This window comes from Solanum pennellii, chromosome 1 (assembly GCF_001406875.1).
Source record: "Solanum pennellii chromosome 1, SPENNV200".
Taxonomy (NCBI): domain Eukaryota; kingdom Viridiplantae; phylum Streptophyta; class Magnoliopsida; order Solanales; family Solanaceae; genus Solanum; species Solanum pennellii.
The window spans coordinates 3,408,578-3,429,209 of NC_028637.1; the positions used below are offsets into that span (position 1 = coordinate 3,408,578).

A 20,632-nucleotide genomic window follows, 5' to 3' on the forward strand; every position below is an offset into this window, starting at 1 on the left:
TCTCTGTATTTATAGACAACAAAGAGTAGTGTGAATAAATATTATTGTGTCTTATCGAAATGGTCGCAACACTTTGGACAAGTCAAAATCTTTCATACATGTCATATTTTTTTTTATAAAAGTTGCAACTCTTCATAAAAGTCGCAACTCTTCATTAAATTTTCAACTCTCCATAAAAGTTGTAACTCTTCGTAAAAGTTACAACTTTTCATAAAAAGTCGCAACTTTTCATAGAAGTCACAAGTTTTCATGAAAGAAAAAGGTTTATATTGGAAATAAATAAGTTAAAATGAATCCTGATTTGTGATTGCGCCATATAGGCGAGCCTAGGATTCTCTTTTATATAAATATATGATTAGTAAAATACTTGTCAAGTGAAACACGAGCGAATTTGGAGAAATTATTTAATTACATAAACATTTCTATCATCTTTCTTAATTCTCTCCGTGGTCTGAAATAATTACATTTTATCTCGGATTTAAAAATTTCATACCAAAATTTAAGTCGTATAAATGTGAATCATATTAGATAGTAGATACTTACTATTTACACATACCTGATGTGATTCAAATGTATCTTAACACCAGATACGCGAGCGAGATATGAGAGTGGCGAGCGAGATGGGAGACGAGCGAAATTTGTTTATGTATCCTAGATATATGCGAATCTACTCGGATACCGTGCATCTAAAACAAATTACACCTAATTTTGACTCTATGTATCTCGACAAACCAAAATCTGGTTAGATTTCGTAACATCATAAATTAGTGTACTAGCATGTATCTAAAGAATTAGCTCATAACTTAATGAAATCTCGATAAGCTACCTAATAAAAACGAACACATCAACCATCAAAAAATCTGGTGCAAAACAACGAATCTACTTCTTCCTTAGTCAAATCCTTAATTATAGAGTTCTCGTGTTTGATCATTGAATGTGAAAAAAATAAATCTTACATTGAAAACACTATCTTCATATAAATACTTAAACAACACGTATTTAAATTTAGTCGATCGAAAAAATAAAATAATCATAAAACATATACTAAGATGGGAAGTACTCACGCTTCCCATATTTTTCCTCCAAAAGTTCTTAAACGCCACCCAATCTCCGACCATTATTTTACCTTTCAAATCTTCCGAACAAAATCCAAAACCCTAAAAATCAATTTTTCATCCTCAATCTTCCCATTTTTTGCCCTAAACTTTTCAATTAATCCCCTCTAAGTCCCTTTCCTCCATGAATTTCCCCTTTTACAAACCCTAAAGAACCAAAAAAATCCACAATTCACAATGTCGGAGCAGCCGATAATCACTCACGTCTCCGATTCAAGTCCGTTAACCCGGGCGACGAGTTCCCGGTCGGTGACGGAAACGGTAAACGGTTCACACCGGTTTGTGATTCAGGGGTATTCATTGGCGAAAGGAATGGGAGTTGGGAAACATATCGCGAGTGATACTTTCACCGTTGGTGGACATCAATGGGCTATTTACTTTTATCCTGATGGGAAAAATCCTGAGGATAATTCAACGTATGTGTCACTTTTTATTGCGTTGGCGAGTGAAGGAACGGATGTTAGGGCTTTGTTTGAATTGACGTTGGTTGATCAGAGTGGTAAAGAGAAGCATAAGGTTCATAGTCATTTTGATCGGTCACTTGAAAGTGGACCATATACATTGAAATACCGCGGCAGCATGTGGTAATTTGCTTTAACTCCTGTTAAATTTAGTTTTAATTTGATGCCCAGCTTTGGGGCAGTGGTAAAGTTGAGAATTTTATTTAGCTTATGTAATTTAGCTTTAATTTGCAGTGAATTTCATGCTTTATTGTTGTTGTTGTTGTTTATTGTATTGGTTTATGTTAAAAAGATGTGCTGTTGCAGCTGTTATTTGTGAGCTTTCTGGGAAGTATTAGTTCCAATTGTGTTGATTAGAATTTTGTTCAATCAAATCAAGTATGTTGTTTTGATCCCTGGGATTTTATTGGGTATGTCATTGTTGTAAATCTAGTATGCCTCTATGCGTCCACCATTGCCCCAAAATGATCAAACTCCTCTGCCTTATGTGAAGTTGTGAGTGAAATTAGTTGGGGTCGACTGTAATTATATTTCCATCCTCTTTATTCAGGATTCTGTATTAGGAGTATTAACTATAGTTAGATGATATTATGCTGGTTGTCTACCTACTGCAACACTCCTTTTCATAGTAGGCTTCAGAACCAGCTATGCTTTGGTAAGCTCGAATAGGCAGAGTCCAATTGGGATTTTGTTAAGTATGACAATTTGTGTTCGAGTATTTAGATGCATTTCTGTACTTTCATGGTGGGCAACTACATGACTTTGCTTCCTTGGTGACTCGAACTCACAACCTTCGGGTTGAAAGTAAGGGTGCTTCCATCCGAACAACTCTCTCTCGTTGCTCTGTTGTCTATCTGTTGTAAGTGAAGTTAGGAAAATTATCGAGTTGAAGGATAATTGTATGAGTTTTGAAAAATAATATGAAATCTTCATTCCTACTCACTACCAGTTTGCGATAAAATTTGTTTTTTCTCTGTACCAAAACAAGTTGTATATTATTTTTAAAATATAGTTTAATGAAATAATAAAAAATAGCATTACTTGATTTGTTTGTAAAAATAAAATGAAAAAGTAATATAAATTGGATTAATACTTCCAATTGAATAACTATGAATAAAGGATTCATGGATGAGGATAGAAAGTTGATTTCTACCCGTCCTTTTAATATTAATTCTATGTACGTTGTGACAATCAAGTACAATTTGTAAAGAGTGTAACATTTTAACCTTCTCTGTCATTAAAATCTCAACTATTTTACTCCTTCATTCACTCTTGCATGTCGACTATACTAAAAATATATTTTCGCTTTTACTCATCACTTTTGGCATTTCAATAGACAAACGTATTTGTTTTCATGTCTTACCTTTAATATTTAATTACTTATATCCAAATTATTTTCACATGATCTAAGGCTAAACATTAATTAGTATGGATATTGCAGTAAAATGCTCATATATATCATTGTTTTTAAGGGACGTGCAAAGTTCAAAGGGGTCAAGTAAAAGTGATTGGAGAGAGTAGATGGTATCTACAAAAACATGAATAATATTATTAACTCATTTACTTCTTCACTTCCCCATCTGCTTTTTTTAGTATATTTCGACATTGAAGTTATTTCTTTGTTTTGCACCTCCCACTATTATGGTTGTATTTTAATTAATTTTTGAATATCAATTACTATTATTTAGTAATTATTCCCGTAATTCGAAAATCAAATCATATATCATTTTTGGGAGCTAATGTTTTTTTCAAATATGAGATTTATAAGTATATTATCAATATATGTAGTAGATTTTATAGTATTTTCTTCGCAATATTTTAGTACTATAAATACAAAAGCTTGTGATGTAGTACCTTGGTATGTTGTAATTGTAACATTGCATATCTACATATGTAGTATAAGTTATCAACGAATCGGGTTCAATTGAAGTTCCCCTGCACCCTTATGCCTCAGGCCCTGGTAACACCAAGTGTTTTATAGATCATTTTTTACATATAGAATTTCATCACCTTTTTGTTAGTTCTCACATAAAGGTTATATGATTATACCTGAATTTTACAATTAGACATTATATTTATCAAATTAAACGCCTTTGATTCCAACTAATGATTATATATGATAATTAATGATAAGTTAGCTAATTCCAACTTACCTTTCCTTATAAAACTCTCTTTTCTTTTACTTTCTCAAATAAAGGTCTCAACTTTCAGTTAAATGCCAAGTATGTCTGCAAAGAATGCTTAATAAAACACAGATATAAGTTTTTACGAAATATTGAGTGAAAAGGAATAAAATTTTATTCATACATTTGATGGAAGAATAGTTAATGAAGTCTAAAGAAATTACTAAAGAATGTTCCTTTGGTGTTGCCTCTTAGAAGGAAATCATATCCTTTTTTATCGACTAATTGCATGGAATAAATAAATTCTTTATTACTTACTAATTGACTGTGTTTGGTATGGTATTTTTCTCTTATTCGATTGGTGAAAACTTTTGGAGAATATTAGGAAAGAAAGCTTCTTGGAAATAAGGAAAATGACTTTCATTGTAAAAGTAGGAAAACGAGTCGCATGGATTTCTCCCTACTCTCATTATTTGCCCGCCCTCCCCCCTCCCCCCAAATCCTATTCCAAACCTCATCCCCTACCTCAATCCTGCCTCATAATTTTATCTTAGATACGACAACAATATACCCAGTGGAATCCCACAGGTGGGTCCGGGAGGGTAGAGTGTTTAGCTTTTAGGATTCCGGGATACGGACACCCGAGTCCGAGCAACGTAGATCTAATTGAGTCGAAGTATTTAGGGGCAATATTAGGTACTTGCTGACAGTGATGCAATTCCTTTATTGGCACATGCTCTGTTATTAGGTTTTTGCCTTTCTTGAAATTTTCTATTCTTTGGCATGAATGTGAAAAGAAAAAATACAAACTAGAATCTGTCTAGGCCTAATCGACCTTTATTTTTCCCTTTCACTTTAAGCCTAATATTTGCTGTTACAACATAAGACAAAATTTGCTATATTGTTTATCTGTGTGTATGCAGGGGATACAAACGTTTCTTTAGACGAGCTTTACTTGAGAATTCAGATTATCTCAAGGATGACTGTTTGAAAATCAATTGTACTGTGGGAGTTGTTCGTTCTACAATTGATATCGCGAGCTTACAGCCAATCCAGGTTCCAGATTCTGATATGGGATCACACTTTGGAATGCTATTAGAGAATATGGAAGGCTGTGATGTTGTTTTCAGTGTGGCTGGTGAAAAATTTCATGCCCATAAGCTGGTATTAACTGCTCGTTCTCCTGTATTTCGCACTGAATTGTTTGATGAACTGATGGGCGATAAGCAGGAGATTATTGTCACAGATATGGAACCCAGGGTCTTTAAAGTGAGCATCAATTTTATTTTTCATTTTTACTTTGTTAATCATTTTATTTTAAATTGGTTCTTGTGCTGTCGAAGAAGACGGAATTTCTCATTGCTTCAAATAGTGGCATTGCTCCATCTCTCTTGCTGTATTTGTTTCTCCAAAGTAACTTCCGTGTTTTGGCAGAAAAAGATTAAAAACTTCAGAAAAAAACATGAAATTCTCACTCACCCTTCTTTTGATATATCTATTCTTGTGGCACAAAACAGGCTATGTTGCACTTCATATACAGAGATTCTCTTGTAGATGAAGAGATAGAAGATACTAGTTCTTCTTCTATTCCTTCTGTGACCGATACATTGACAGCAAAATTGCTAGCAGCAGCCGATCGGTATGAATTAACAAGACTCAGGCGTGTGTGCGAATCTCATCTTTGCAAAGATATCTCGGTGAACTCTGTTTCCAGAACTCTTGCTTTAGCTGACCGTTACCATGCCACGGAACTCAAAGCAGTTTGCCTTAGGTTTGCTGCTGAAAATCTTGCAGGTATAAGAGATATTATTATTGCAACTTGTCCATATTTTATAGTGATTTCTGCAGGTTTCCTGAACTGTTTCGGTGAAACTAGTGCATTTTCCTTGTCTTGGATTGCAATGAATGAAAATAGGTGGTTTGTTTAGCATGAACATTGTGCATTTGCCTCGTCATTGGTGCCCCTTCCCCTCCTTTCCCCCCCTTTCCAGAACCTATTCAGTAGGGCATATGCGCTTCTTTCCTGAGGCTGACCATATATTTTATGTCTGATAGGACATAAAGGAAATAAGTCTTTCTTCTTTTATTGAGAATGTTCTTCTTTTTCTACTCTTCTCATGGAAAAATACTGAAAATTGAGAAGTGCAGCTGCCAGGTTGAATAAGAGCATTTTGCTTAGAACTTTTCTAAATTGAAGCTGCTTTAGAGTATCATAAACAACAACGACAAACACAGAAGCTCTGCCTGATTACTAGCTAAGGCTTGGTTATATGAATCCTCAGTGTCCTTCTCGCTCCATTTGGACCCATTTCATTCCTATATTCAACAATTTGGGGTTCTCTTGCATTGGAGGTTCTCTAGAGATAACTGGAAAAAAGAGGGGCTTTAGAGATATTTTATTGAAGAGTTAGACTTGGGTGTGAAGGGCTTCTATGATGCATTTCTTTTGTCTTTACCTTCTTGTTTTTTCACGGCCTCCCTTCTTCTTACAAACATGAAGAGCTGCATGTCATCCCAGATATACATGTGATCAGTACCTTTCTAGACAATGTAACAAGCCCCTAGCAAAAAAGTATCTACTAGTACACTGATGAAGTGGATATCCTGCCCTGGTGAAGGGATGGGAAATGGTTATAAATCGTGCTCATGAATTTGTCATGGGCATATCTATGCCACTGATGATAACATGCTGACTTCAATTCCGTTGAACACAATTTCACCCGATTGTGTTATCAACTGAACCTCTATGGAACCATTAATCTCCTTTTGTTGCACCCACAAGACTACACCCTGCTATGCACCTCCAGTCTTAAGCCACACGCTACATAGCACCAAAAGAAGTCTGACTTAGCTGTCAAACTCCAGCTACTGTTGTTCTGTTGTTAGGTTGCTTTTCTCTAGAGCTGCATTAGGGTGCATCATGGAATGATTTATGATTGGAATCCACTCAAGTGAAATAAACTCTCAATTGGGAAATCAAATGACTTTTCTGCATATGAACATCAAAATAGCAATGAGACTTTTCTCTGAACTGAAAGAGAAATGTACTTGGCTTCACCACTGTAAACCCTTAAAGCAGAAAGCATCAAATACAGCCTCTTATTTCTGCATCAGAAGCTTTGGTGTTCACCAAGTTAGGATGTGTTAAATTTGAATCAAGACACCTAAAAAAATTATAGGTCCATGTTATTACTTTCTGGTTTTGTTATTGAGTGCTTTTGGGAGGGGGCACTTGTTGCTAAAATGGGCTTGAAGTATTAGAACCTGTTTGGATTGCCTTTTGGTTTTTGAATTATAAGCCAAAAACCAGAAGTTAGAAATTCTGAAATAGCTTTGGTCTTATTTTTGTCATTTTAGCTTAAAACCAAGTGTGCTATAAGCATTTTTTAATTTACCCAAATACTCCAAAAGTGCTTAAAGCACTTGAACAAACCAATCCAAACAGGCTATTATTTGGTGAATGAGCTAAAAATGATGAAATGAATCACAATGTTTATTTTAATTGCAAACCTGTTTTTCCATCAAGTGGGCTCTAAAAGAAATCTCACTAAGTCATGAGGCTAAGTGAGATACTGTTATAGATCTGATCCAAAGAAAAAAAAATGACTATGCTATAGAATGTTGCAAAAGAACGTGCATATCCCTTTGGATGTCCAAATGTCTCGAGCATTTGTTTGATGAGTTGCTGCCCCCTTGGGGAGTTTAGCGTCGACTATAACTAGTGTTAAAGTTCATTTGGGGACCTTTCTATTATAAAGGCTACAATATATGGAAAACTGCAGCCTGCAGGGGTGTTTTTTGCGTGCTTTCTTTGCACTGCAGTTTCCATCATCTATTTGTTGGCATATTTTTGCAGCTGTCATGCAATCAGATGGATTTGAATACCTCAAGGAAAACTGCCCTTCTCTTCAGTCAGAGCTTCTTAAAACCGTTGCTGGTTGTGAGGATGATTGTAGCAGTGGAGGCGGAAAGTCTAGAAGCGTTTGGGCCCAGCTTTCAGATGGTGGTGATACCAATGGCAGGAGGGTAAGGCACCGGACATGATTTTAGATAGAGAACCCTGGTTTTATTGTTCTGTATATTGGAAGATATGTTGAAAATGTTACAGGAAGGGGTAATTGTACTATAGTTCTCTGAGATACCGAACAAGTCTGTTTGTAATACCAGTCATACTGAGTTTTTGAACGCTTATGCTGACACCATGTTTGGGTTTCAGTATACTATTTAGGGTTAAGGCATGATTCTAGAAAGTCGATACCTTTGCTGTTGCCATTATAGCCTTTATAACTTCAACCCCTGATTGGAGGATTTCTCTTGTTTCTACTTCACAAGTGCTGCTTAGTAGAAAAACGATGCTGCCTCTTCTCTGGCGTTGTACCAAATTTCTGAATTCCTAAGCTGGCAAGTAGCCATTGCTTCGGAACTCTGTAAGACCAACTCTTAGCTACAAATGTTTTAGTAGTTTTGTTCTTTACATTCAGTGGAAGTTCAGATCAGAACTGTCATTTAAGCTGTTGAATTAAGACAGGAGCTGCTGATATAGGAAGAAATGAGTTGATTCTTCTGTTGATATATGAGTTGTTTGGTTGATTCTCTTTTCTCATGTCTGTTTGAATGGTGGAAACTGTGATTTAGCCTTCAGCATTGCCTTTATTCTATTTTTAGTTCTTATGTTATTCAATCCAATTTATCAAATATGTAATTTTGACCCAATGGTTTGGGCTTGAGACTTTCATGTTGGAGGTCTCAAATTCGGAACCCCCTTACCAGCGAAAGTAAGAGGTTTGTCTTTTGAATCGAGCTCGTCAAATTGCGCTTGCCTAGGAAGGGTTACCTCTCCTATGCGGATTTACCTTGTTAAAAAGAGTAGTTTGGTTCTTTTACGTTGGAAGTTCAAAACTTAAGTTATGTGCAATAGGGTAAAAGTCACTTGGATACTTTATATTCTTTTTTAAACCTCGCTTGTGAAATTTTACCGATTACACTCAAAAAATGTAAAATCCTTTTTAATTTTCTTTTTAAAATCTCGCTTGTGAAATTAGATCGATTACAGTCAAAAATTTAAGTGAATATACATCATCAAAAGGTAAGAATGTGATCAAACTCTTTCGTATCCCGCAGAAAACAGGAACTTAGTGCACCTGGTTACGTTTTATTTCGAATTAATTGCTTCAAGCTAACTAGTGCATCTATGTGCTACTTGTTTTCGATATGAAATATTTCATATCGAAAACAACCACACAGTTGAGATGAGGCAAAATCCAACTTGATCCCACATAAAAAAAAAGTTTCATTGTTCTTGTCTCTAAATTGCCTTAAACCGAAGCACACAGGAAAATCCAGAAGTGTTTTCATATTACATGCTCAGTGTCATTAGATAGCTGAGATAACAACCTGTTGTATAGAAAGATGTTACCAAAACTTCAAAACTATCATAATCTCATTCTTCCTGTAGCTTCCATGGCTGATATGGCATCCCAAGAACAAGAATTGTGTCCATTAGCTTGACCTGATGATGTGGTTACTGCATGGATTTGCTTGCAATCCCAGTCGCAATCATCGAAAAAGCAAGAACCAAAAGGATCTTTCGAAGCCAGATGGTTATTAGCATGCTGTGTCTTGGGACTGGAAAAGATCGTCTGGTTTGATGTGTTGTCTTCGTCGTCCAAGGGGGACAGATCGCCAATCTCTTGCTTAATCTCGCCTCCTTAAACATCATGGAAGAATCCAATTATAGCAACACAATAAACTTCAGCTATGCAGATAACCAGGAGTAGTCAGTAAATAAACTGTCCTCACCTGGCATTGTGGCCATTGACGGGAACTCGTGTAATGAACTTTCACTGATAGGGGCGTAGTCACTAAATACTGATGCAGAGAATTGACTTAAAGGAGAGACTGGATGCCCATAAATATCACATCCTTTGAGATCTGGACATGAATTATTGACTGCATTACCAGATGTCTTGTTCCCTTGGTATGAGTTATCATTTGAAGCTTTCATAGTTTGAGATTCATGAAGCACAGCATCCAGTAGACCACTGTTGCTAGGTGACAGACTACCGGATTCACTATGTCCAGCTGGAGGGGATTGAATTAGAATATCAACAGAGTCTAATGAAGGAAGAGCCGAATGAGGTGAACCCCAGTTCTCTGTCTGGTTTTGGAGTGAAGGGAGCTCCAGCTTCATTGCCCATGTGGGCTCTGAAGAGGAGTTGCCATTTAAATAGGCATGGCCGCCCGGAACTATATTTGAGATTGCTCGCTGATCATCATATGTTAAATTATGATTATATGAAGAAAAATCCAAGGGTTGAGCTTGAGCTTGCGCAAGCAAAGAACCGTCATTCTGATATTGCAAGGAGTTGAGGAGATCACCATTTGAACCGGAGAACACAGATTCTGATCCTCGTATACGCTTTGCGGGATAAGTTGTAGAAAGGAAATATGTACTACTATAGGGAGCTCTATGACCCTGGGCCAGAAAGTTACTTACAGGATCATTAAGCAAGCTACGAGCAGGAATGTCTGCAAGTTGTGGCGGATACAACAGATGAGTGAGTTCCAATTTTTTGAACTCCACAGCAGGAATCTCAAAATTGTTAATTCCCAAGACATCAGGATTTTGTGCATCTGCGGAGGAGAATGCACCCAATTCCTCATTTTGTTTGTTCTGACTTGCCATGAAAGAAATATCTGCAGGGTAAATTGGCAAGCCTGCACGTTGTCGTCTCTTTATTCTAGTGTTCCAGTAGTTCTTTATCTCATTATCTGTACGGCCAGGCAACTGAAAGGGTAGAAAAGGCATAACAAAAGTTAATATGAATCATATACCACCGATAATCAAACTGAGAAATTTGAAGATATCACACTCCTTACTCAGTAAATTATATCTCCAGCCTAACATTATTTCTCGTTAATTGTTATTGCGATAAGAGTTCAATTATGGTATTTATACAGAAGCAGGTCTCAATGTGGAAATGATAGGTTAGTGTATTAAAGAATTTGAACCTTTTCTAGTCCATAGTAGACTACTGAAGTACTATGAGCTGTGGGAGAACCTAAAGTAGAAGTTGGACAGCAAATCCGGGACCAAATAAGTGTTGAGACAGATTCTTACAAAGTCATGAGATCTTATTTTAAATGAAAAATACGAAAAGAAGTATAACTGTAAAAGTTCTACAAAGAACAAAAACACTATTTATTATTGCACAAGATATACACACATATCACCCAAAGGCCAAAGCATACTCGTGTATCAAAATGATGGAAGAATGTAACTTGGACTATTACAAGTGACAGCAGATAGTATTAGAGAAAATCATCTTGGGAGAAAGGGGCTCTGACAATATGGCATTCATTATGTGTAACTTCAGTTCTCACCTTTTAACCAGGCAAACATGTTTCTCTACTTTCCTGATCCTGGTCAAGGGACAATGACCAAGTGTACAATAAATGTACATACAAATCTGTTAATGTAGATGAGACTTGACGATGCAATACCTCATTGTGCCAGAAACCTTTTACATCTTGGATTCTGGCAACTGTTACGGTGGTATATGAATCTCTAAATCCATGTCATATCTCTTCTGATCAAGGCATAATTAGGTGGATTTTGGAAACCCCTTAGTGTCGAACATAGAGCAAAATAAATGCAGCAATAAACTCCAGAGAACGTAACTTCAATAGTGAATGACTAGTTCTATTTAAAGAGATATAGGAAAACCAAATGCCAACAAAAGCCTTATTGGCAAAGCTATGCTGGTACAGCCATACACTGTTCACATTATCAACCCCTAATGCCCATTTGAGTAGATGTAATATTTTGGATTTCTAAGGCTCAGAACCGTGTGTCCCGAAGTGGTAGCCCTATTATGCTTCTAGGAATTATCTCAACAATCTTCATTAAGATTTGAAGTACATGTTTTCATCATTTTGAAATAAGAAATTTGCATCTCGTAGTACTATTCTTATATTCTAAATATTCAAGTCTCATTTTCAAAAGATAGATTAATCTGAGTCCACTTCAGTTCTGAAAATGAGTCAATCGACATACGTAGCAGAAACAAGCCTATCAGTTAGGAAATTCATTTCATACTCTGACCAGGATTTAAAGAAAATGCAGCTCTAGTTACATAGCAAATTATTGACATGACTGATGCTATTGATGACTGCCAAAGTTAGCTCAGTTGCTAGTTCTTTGATAAACAATTCGGCAGACCCATGTTCAGTCCAACAAGAGGAGCCATCAGGACTAGTTTTAGGAAGTGCTCTTAGTGAGGATCTTACTGTGTTTTTTGTCCGTTGTACATTGTAGTATCATTGAGGATTACAACAACAACAACAACATACCCAGAGAAATCCCACTAAGTGGGGTCTGGGGAGGGTGGAGTGTCCACAGATCATACCACTACCTCGTGGAGGTAGAGAGGCTGCTTCCGAAAGGCCTCAACTGTATCATTGAGGATTACTTATTATAATTTAACACGATAACACAAAGTTGTCAACAAATATAGAGTTTGGGATATCATGATTACAAGCAGGGGGATACCGGAAAGAAAAAGACTAAATCTGATTAAAAGACTAAACAGATCAAGATCCCCTGACACGCAACTGGAAATTTGAAGGATAGCAGAAACTCATAATTAGACGACATACTGATCAAAATAATACTCTTTCTGTCCCAATTCATGTCGGACCCTTTTCATTTTAGTTTATCTCAAAATGAACATCACTTTTCTATATTTTTTTTGAAATAGGTAACTTTGTCACTTTTCTATAATTAGAAACAACTTGACTTTAAAATTCCCCTTTTACGCTTAATGAAATGATTTATAACCACAAAATGTCTAAGATATATTTTAGACCGCGAATTTCTAAAGTCATCCTTCCTTAAACTTTTTGCCAAGCCAAACAGTGCCACATAAATTAAGATGGAGGGAGCACTAGTTACTTATTCAAAAAATTTAAGTATTACTCCCTCCATGTCATTTTACCTGATGTTGTTTGACTGAGCACAACGTTTAAGAAAGAAAGACTTTTGAAACTTGAGGAAATTAAGGCATAAAACAAGCCATCGACATCTCTGTAGTACTAAATCATCTCATTAGGGTAAAATAGGAAGTTTAAAGTTAGATTGTTTCTATAAATATAAATATGTCATTCTTTTGGGATAGAATAAAAAAAAAGCATACCACATAAAATCTGATAGAGGGAGTAATAAAGAGAGAACTTATCAAGGACTACTGGTCCACAGTAATGGCAGAAACCTCGAACTTATCGGGGGTAGGAAATCCAACTTAAATAGGAATTAATATGAAGTAAAAACATAAATGACGGATGCCAGTTAAAGACATTTTATTTGAAGATTTTATGAAAAGATAGAGAGATAGTATGAACCTCAACAGCCATGCGTGCCCATTTATTTCCCATTTTAGCATGCAGTTCAACTATCCGCTGCTCTTCCTCTGGGGTGAATGCACCTTTCTTTAAATCTGGTCTCAGGTGATTTGCCCACCGCAAGCGGCAACTTTTACCACAACGAGCAAGTCCTGAATGCCTCTGTACAGCATTCCAGTTCCCCTCACCATGTGTCATTACATAATCCACTAAAATTACATCTTCCGCAGAAGTCCAGGGACCTTTTTTAAGTGGTACACTTTCTCCTAAATCTCCACCGCTAGCTTCATCTGGTGAATCCATGTCAAGTTTGGATGTCATCCTTTCCTCGGTTTCACTTTTGATGCTCATATCCTAAAAATGTTCAATAAATAAAAAAAATAGCATGTAATTGCCAATAGAAGGAGATAAAATTGTTTGTTATAAAGTCGAGGCAAAAATAAAGGCGATACGTTCCAAGCGAGTGACCTCGTTCACGACGAAGCCAGTCGAGCTTAATATCACAAACTGCCAAAAAAAAACTTGGGATAAGTTGAGAATTTTATTCAGATAACAGCACGACAAAAGGGCTGAACCCACAGAATTTAGAAACGATAGATATAAACCACCAACTTCAGAAAGCAAGTTCACATAGATTCACACAGAATAACATAAAAGATGAAAAGGTATAACTTATTCAGATTTCCCCGGTACATAATTCAAGGAATCAAACTTCTAAAAACCCACCAGACCCACCGTATCTCATTAACCACGAGATAAAACGACACAATAAGTTATTTGGGGTAAAATGAGATGAAACAGAAGAAGTAAAAGTGTTTATATTATGAAGTCCACAAAGAAATTCACTGAGCTTAATCGTAGGTATATAGAATAACTTTACGATTTGATCAAAGCAAATAATATATACGTCATATTTGTCGAATAAAATAAAGAAGCTGCTAACTTCTGAAAACAAATAAATAAAAGAAGATGACTATAATATTGATCAATCATTTAGCTTCAAAATCAGCATACCACGAACTCAACGATTTAGCTGCAAAGGAAATCAATTTCGTAGGGGAACCTTTTCCACCAATAGGCTCTTGTTGGTTTCACTATGAAAATTCTGATTAAAATAACATAAGCAAAAATGTACAAAACGTCTTGTTAATTGTATTGCACAGCATAACCTCACACTAAAAGAGTTAAAATACCTACACTTCCTTTATTACATCATGGACCGGGGAAAGCGGAAGCGGAAGCTACACTACTAACGAACCCTCTACCTCCACTATGGAAGGCAGGGAGCTCACCAAGTGACCTAATCCTCAACCACGTTAAAATATTAGCTCACGTTTGACCATAATTTTGAAGTCGAAACTTGAAAATTGAGTTCTTGAAATTGTGATTTTGAATCTTGAAATTGTGATTTTGAAACTTGAAATTGTGTCTGTACATGCATTTTTCTAGGATAAAAATTGAAGTTTTACGAGTGGAAGTGAAAATTTTCCCAAAAAATTGGTCTGGAAACTTGAAAATATTTTGGAGATAATTTTTCAAGATCTAGTCAAATTTCAAGGCCAAATAAATATTTGAAGAAATTTTCAAAATCTACGACCAACACTAGCTTTACTCACATTTGGACTCCTAGTTGAAAATTTACAGACTTCACTAACACTAAAAAAATCCCATTCACACCTAGCCCCACCCCCTCCAAACCCCAAAACCAATTTAACACGCCTAATCAAATCAGAAAATCTATCGAAACCTACCTCTCTACCTTCAGAAATGATTCCAAAGAATCGATCTTTCTCTTCGTTGTTCCATAAAACTCCATCCACGCCACTCTACATTCAGAATTGATTCCAAAGAATCGATCTTTCTCTTCGTTGTTCGATAAAACTTCATCCACACCACTCTACCTTCACAAATGATTCCAAAGAATCGATCTTTCTTTTCCTTGTTGAGCTAGACTGCATACACACCACCCTCCCCACACCCCACTAATGAGATTACAATGGTATATCCTCCTCCTTGTTATCAAAATGAAAATGAACTACTAAAATTTACAGACTTCACTCACACCAATTAAAACCCATTCACACCTCCCCTACCCCCACCCCACCCCCACCAAAAAAATACATACAAAAATGCTTAGACAAGCCTAATAAAACCATGTAACATAACAAGCTCAAACTAAAAATTCATCACAAAATCAACATTTAATCATACCTGAATTAAGAAAGCTAGTGAAGCAGTCCAACAAAGTCTTGGGAGCTAGTGACCACTTATCAGTATCTCTCAACAAAAAATCAACAGAATTCAACACAGAAAAAAAAAACACAGAAATTAAGCTTAAAACTCAATATACAAGAACCCCTTTTTAAAAAAATGAAAACAAAAACTCAAAAACATGAATTATACAATACCCAAGACTCAAACTTTTTGAAGACCCATTAAACAAAATTGAAAGATGAAATGGTAATGCAAAACCCCAAGCTTTAAAAATGAGTAAATGAACAAAAAGTAAGAATCTTTTTGAGCAAAAACACCCCAAATTGTTAGTTTGGTGAAGAAAAAGAAATCAAGATCCAGTTATTAATGAAAACAAAAAGAGTTTGAGAAAAGAGAAACACAACAAGAGATAGCTAAGGTGTCAGCAGCTTAAGGAATTTCAAATAAAGAAGCCAAAAGGGAAAAAAAGAGAGAGATTTTACATTGCAACAAAAAGAGTGAGAAAATATAGGAGAAAGATTAGGGATAGATAAACACCCACATTATTAAATTAAGGAAAATGACTTAATTTGAAACTTTTATTCCCCCCCCTCTTATTTATTTGTTTTTATTTTTCTTCGAATATTCGTTATCTGCATTGGAATCGAGACTAATTCAAATTTATGTTAGACAGACTTATATGAGTCTTTTTGTTTTTTTCATAGTAAAACAAAGACTAATTCAAATATTAGATAGACCCGAGGGTCATTTAGTAGTTGATTAGAGTTATCCAGATATTAATGATGTAGAGATTAGTTACGAATGAATTCATGGTTGTTTAGTTATGCATCTATTAGTTATACATCTATTAGCTATTTAATTGTCTATCACAACATTAAATAATACATTAGAATTCTTTTAGTTATATCATGTACCTGGATTTCTAAATTGTCAACCAAACATCGTATTAATTTTATGCAGAATAATTTATTTTACATTTACCGAGAAAACACCGTATGACTTATACGAAAATTAATAGATGAATAACTTATTTCTTATTAAATGACCTCTAAACGACTTTGATCGGATAAAATTCTTTATTAAAGTTTTTTTTTCAAACGCGAAGCTAAAAAATAAAAATTTTATTTAAAGAGAAAATAATTTTATTTACGACATCATATTCTTTGATGGTATTTTATATTTTCTCTATCTTTTCTTCCATTTTTTCTTCTTTCTTAAAAACAATATATATAGCAAAGGAAATCTTTAATTACTTTGCAAATAAAAATAAAAATAAAAATAGAGGAGTTTTTAACATGTGGGGTTGTTTAAATAAAGAATTATTTACTCTATTGGTTTCAAAATCATGTGACTTAGTAGTTCCTTTTTTATATATATTATTTATTAAAAGAAGGGTCTTTCCAATTAATACTTCAAATCATAAGCGAGTATATATTATATATATTTATTGTATTAGAAATAAATGATATAAAATCCCCATTATATCTAACTAAATATAGAAATAACTCGCATAACATATAAACACGTTTTTTAGTTTTGGAATGTATAAGTAGATATTTAAATTTGTAATAAAATTGAATAAGCAAAAATGTGAGTCTTACGTGTGATAATGCAGATATGACATCACGTAGGGCTCAAATTGTCATGTAAAACGTCGTGTAGGAGACGTGTAGGGGCGGAGGTACACTATCTTCATCGGAAAATTACAATTTACACCTTAAATGCTTAAATAACACATTTTAAACACTCTTAAGCACACTAAAATCTCCTAGCCCAACGGTATCTTTGGGTCAACGCACGCTGCGTTTGTTTTTTTACATTTTCAAAAAGCTCCTAATTATGTTCTAATTATAGTTAATGAAATCAGTTATATTTTTAATAATTCAAACTAAATATTATCTATTAAAAATCTCAATTAGAGACCTAATCATGGTTAATAAATATGTTTTTTTTCCAACAATTCAAAACTCATATTATCTTATTAGAATAATCTCAAATTAGAGACCTACAACTTTAAAATATAATAAAAAAAGCAGTAAACATTAAATTTTAATCACTTTTTAAATAAAATTTAAAAATAATTATTTAATTTAAATTTAATTAGGGAATTCTAATTTTTTTCTATATCGCTATTAAAAAAATGAAAAAAGGCTCTATATAGAATTTCTTTTTTAGAAAAACTAGTTTGATTTTACTCTTTATTTTTCATATCTTGTTGTTAAGTCGACATAGGTTGGTGGAATCTTGAAGTATAAAAGTGATTTCATCATAAATTGAATTTTCTCTTTCTCTTTTTTCTTTTTCGTTCACTTCCTATTAAATAAACATGAAAATTCAAGCTAAATCTCTCGTGGTTTGATTTTAAAAAATTTAGTATATTTTTTCATAAAAAAATTTAATTGTTAATGTTACATAGTTCAAAATTAAAATTTTAGTGCACTCATCGTCAAATTATTTTTTTACCTATGCGATTCTTATATACCCTTTGTGAAATTTTTGGCTACGCCATCTGAAGACGTGTTATGAGTTTAAGTTTCTATTTTAAGCACACCAAAAATTAAAAGACATAAATATAAACAGAAATCAAATTTAAAAAACATATTACACCTTAATTTGCTGATTTTTTAACAAGAGAAATATACATTAATGGAAAATCTTTTATTAGCTTCCTACAATCATCAATAAGTGAATTAAAATAAGAATTATTCAAAATATTCCCTTCAATATTTTAATGAACTAATTGATTTTTTATACCAATTACCAAAAGGATATTCAATAAAATCTCCTCTATTATATATGACTAAGATCAATTTTTTAAAAAAATAATAATTAAATTTTTGATCTTAAATATTCCATAACATTTTCAAGAAAGTAAATATGTGTCATAACCGTACAAGAAAAAAAAGTTAAAAATGTTTTTTTGATAAAAAAAAAATACTTTAATCAATTTTTATTAAAAAAAAAAATAAAAATAATACCACATCAAACGGAACAATAAATTATTCACTCATGTATGGCCTATGGGGTTAATCATTAGGAAATTATTAATTGGCCATTAATTAATTAACTAAAGAATTAGGAAGCAATTTGTAGGGTCCACATAACACAACAAAGAGAGCTTGATTATATTTATTTTTTTACTTTATTCTATTCAATAATAGTTGTCCGCTATACTAAAAAGTTATACAACTATACTTATCTAATCTATAAAATCAAGCGATAATTTATTTTACCTTCACTATTAAATTTTATTTATCACATAACACATTTTTTAAATTATTAAATTTAATAAAGTCAAAAAATAATATATTAATATTATTTATGTATTGTTTGTCAAGGAGCGTATCTAATCAATGAGGAACAACTATTGTTGGACAGCGAGTAAAGTATATGTTATAAGAAAGAGGGATGTTTGCATTACACTATAAAAAAAAGCTCCCCGTTTTAAGTTTTAACTTGAAAATCGATAGATTAAATACAAACTTTACTCCTACTTCAGAGATAGAAAAATAATTTTGTTAGATCGACCCTTAGCTGTTCAAAAATAATAATAATTGAAATACAAAAAGTAACATATACTAGCAATCTACAACTACTAGTATTATATATAAACGACAACAATATAATGCACGATTACTTACTAAGTTCTTATCCTAATTCACTTTCATTACAACCTCCTATCCAAATTTATATGCTCAGTAAACTCAAATTGTATCGTATATTGTCTAATATTACTTTTCCCGAATATTTCTTCGATCTATCTATACCTTTCTTGAAACAATCCATACTCAGCCTCTCACACATGTGTAGCAGGGCATTTGGACATCTGCTCTCACATGTTTGAACCATCTCACTATCACTTTCTCGAATTCATTCTTATCTTTTCATAGATATCCTTAAATATGAAGTTGTGTTTGATTGTACTTTTTACGAAAAAAAAGGATATTTATTTAAAATTATGAAGATCAATTGGAAAATATATACTAAGTTGTTTTCCTAATGTGGAATCCAAATCAAATTGAATTTGGAATTTTCTAAGTCCAAAAATTGTTTCTTAAGCAAAGTGAAAAAATATTTTGAAAAAAAAAGAGTAAATATAGCCATAGCCAAACAGATCCTTAAATATGTATATAATGTACAAGTAAAAAAATTAATATTCTTTTAATCATATCAAACAAAAAAATAATAGTTAAAAGATAAAAACATCACTTAAATATTTCTATTTTTTAAAATTAATTTAAATTTAGAGGAAGTACCATATAAGATTTTTGAGTTAGAAATTTGGTCAATTTTTTTAAAAAAAAATTCTTAAATAAAATTTCATAATATATCTCCCCCCACCCACCCACACAACACCCCACCCCCAAATTAGAGGAAACATAGCCAGAGAATAATTTAAAAGTACAATTTAAGTCAGTGACATTAATTAGTACTATTTATCCTTAGATAGTAAAGCCTAAAATTCTACAAGTCTTTAATGCAAACAAGGGATTTGTACTCTCTGCAAATTTTATTTTATTTTTTTTAAAAAAAAATTAATCTAAATAGTTGTTAACTTAATTAATAATATATTAACAATTAAAGATGAATAAGAAGTCGTTTTTTTTCTCCCTTCTTTATTCTTCTCATTATTTTATATAGTTTCATAACAATGTAGTTTATATATCGATTAGAAGAGTAAATAATAAATTAATCTAAATATTTATGTAAAATTTTTCTTTTTATGCAAAGAAAATATTAAAGATAAAATAAATTAGGTAAAAGTACATATTTCTTATCAAATGTTGTAATATATTTTTTCGCGATTTTTTCTTAATTCGTATATCATTTTGAAAATATCAATAAAAATCTAAAATATCTCAAGTTATATATGCATTTGATTGCAGTGTATATCTCATTAAAACAAAAATTAATCACTTTGACATGATTATACTGGTTAAATAGACTTGACATGATTCCGTCCCTGGTTAAGTGAGCTTGTTTGAATAATAGCAAATCTATAAATTCATTGATATATTCGTAGATTTCATTTAGACTTAAAAAACAAGATTATACTAACGAGATAATAAGGTGAAAAGAAATGAACGAAAAATAAAATAAATGAGATCATAAGGTAAAAAGGAATGAGTGAAACATAAAATAACCAATAAATTTATTACTTGTATTTGATAATTAATCAATTTAATGATTGTTAGGGTACTATAATCATAAATGAATTGTTTGTCTACATTCAATAATAGTATGCGGTTTGATATAAAAAAAATGTATAAATGATGATAAATTCATTGAACAAGGAGATTAGTTATTTTTCTTGATGAAA

General features: G+C 33.2%; 2 protein-coding genes across 3 annotated transcripts; one reads left to right on the forward strand and one right to left on the reverse strand.

Annotated features, from left to right (window-relative positions):
• The first annotated feature begins 1,026 nt into the window (after positions 1 to 1,026).
• LOC107008083 (BTB/POZ and MATH domain-containing protein 4) lies at positions 1,027 to 8,338 on the forward strand. Its single transcript, XM_015206991.2, has 4 exons — positions 1,027 to 1,699; positions 4,623 to 4,968; positions 5,217 to 5,493; positions 7,556 to 8,338. Exons 1-4 carry the CDS (start codon positions 1,293 to 1,295, stop codon positions 7,741 to 7,743), a joined length of 1,218 nt encoding a protein of 405 aa, XP_015062477.1. The 5' UTR covers positions 1,027 to 1,292; the 3' UTR covers positions 7,744 to 8,338.
• Positions 8,339 to 8,965: 627 nt separating this feature from the next.
• LOC107020368 (transcription factor GAMYB) lies at positions 8,966 to 15,811 on the reverse strand. 2 transcript variants are annotated; one of them, XM_015220735.2, is made up of 5 exons: positions 15,310 to 15,811; positions 13,551 to 13,605; positions 13,099 to 13,452; positions 9,499 to 10,486; positions 8,966 to 9,406 (listed from the first exon to the last, which is right to left on the reverse strand). In XM_015220735.2, exons 3-5 carry the CDS (start codon positions 13,447 to 13,449, stop codon positions 9,132 to 9,134), a joined length of 1,614 nt encoding a protein of 537 aa, XP_015076221.1. In that variant the 5' UTR covers positions 13,450 to 13,452; positions 13,551 to 13,605; positions 15,310 to 15,811; the 3' UTR covers positions 8,966 to 9,131. The 2 variants fall into 2 exon arrangements, with proteins under 2 accessions (XP_015076221.1, XP_015076298.1); XM_015220812.2 differs by lacking the exon at positions 13,551 to 13,605.
• Positions 15,812 to 20,632: the final 4,821 nt, after the last annotated feature.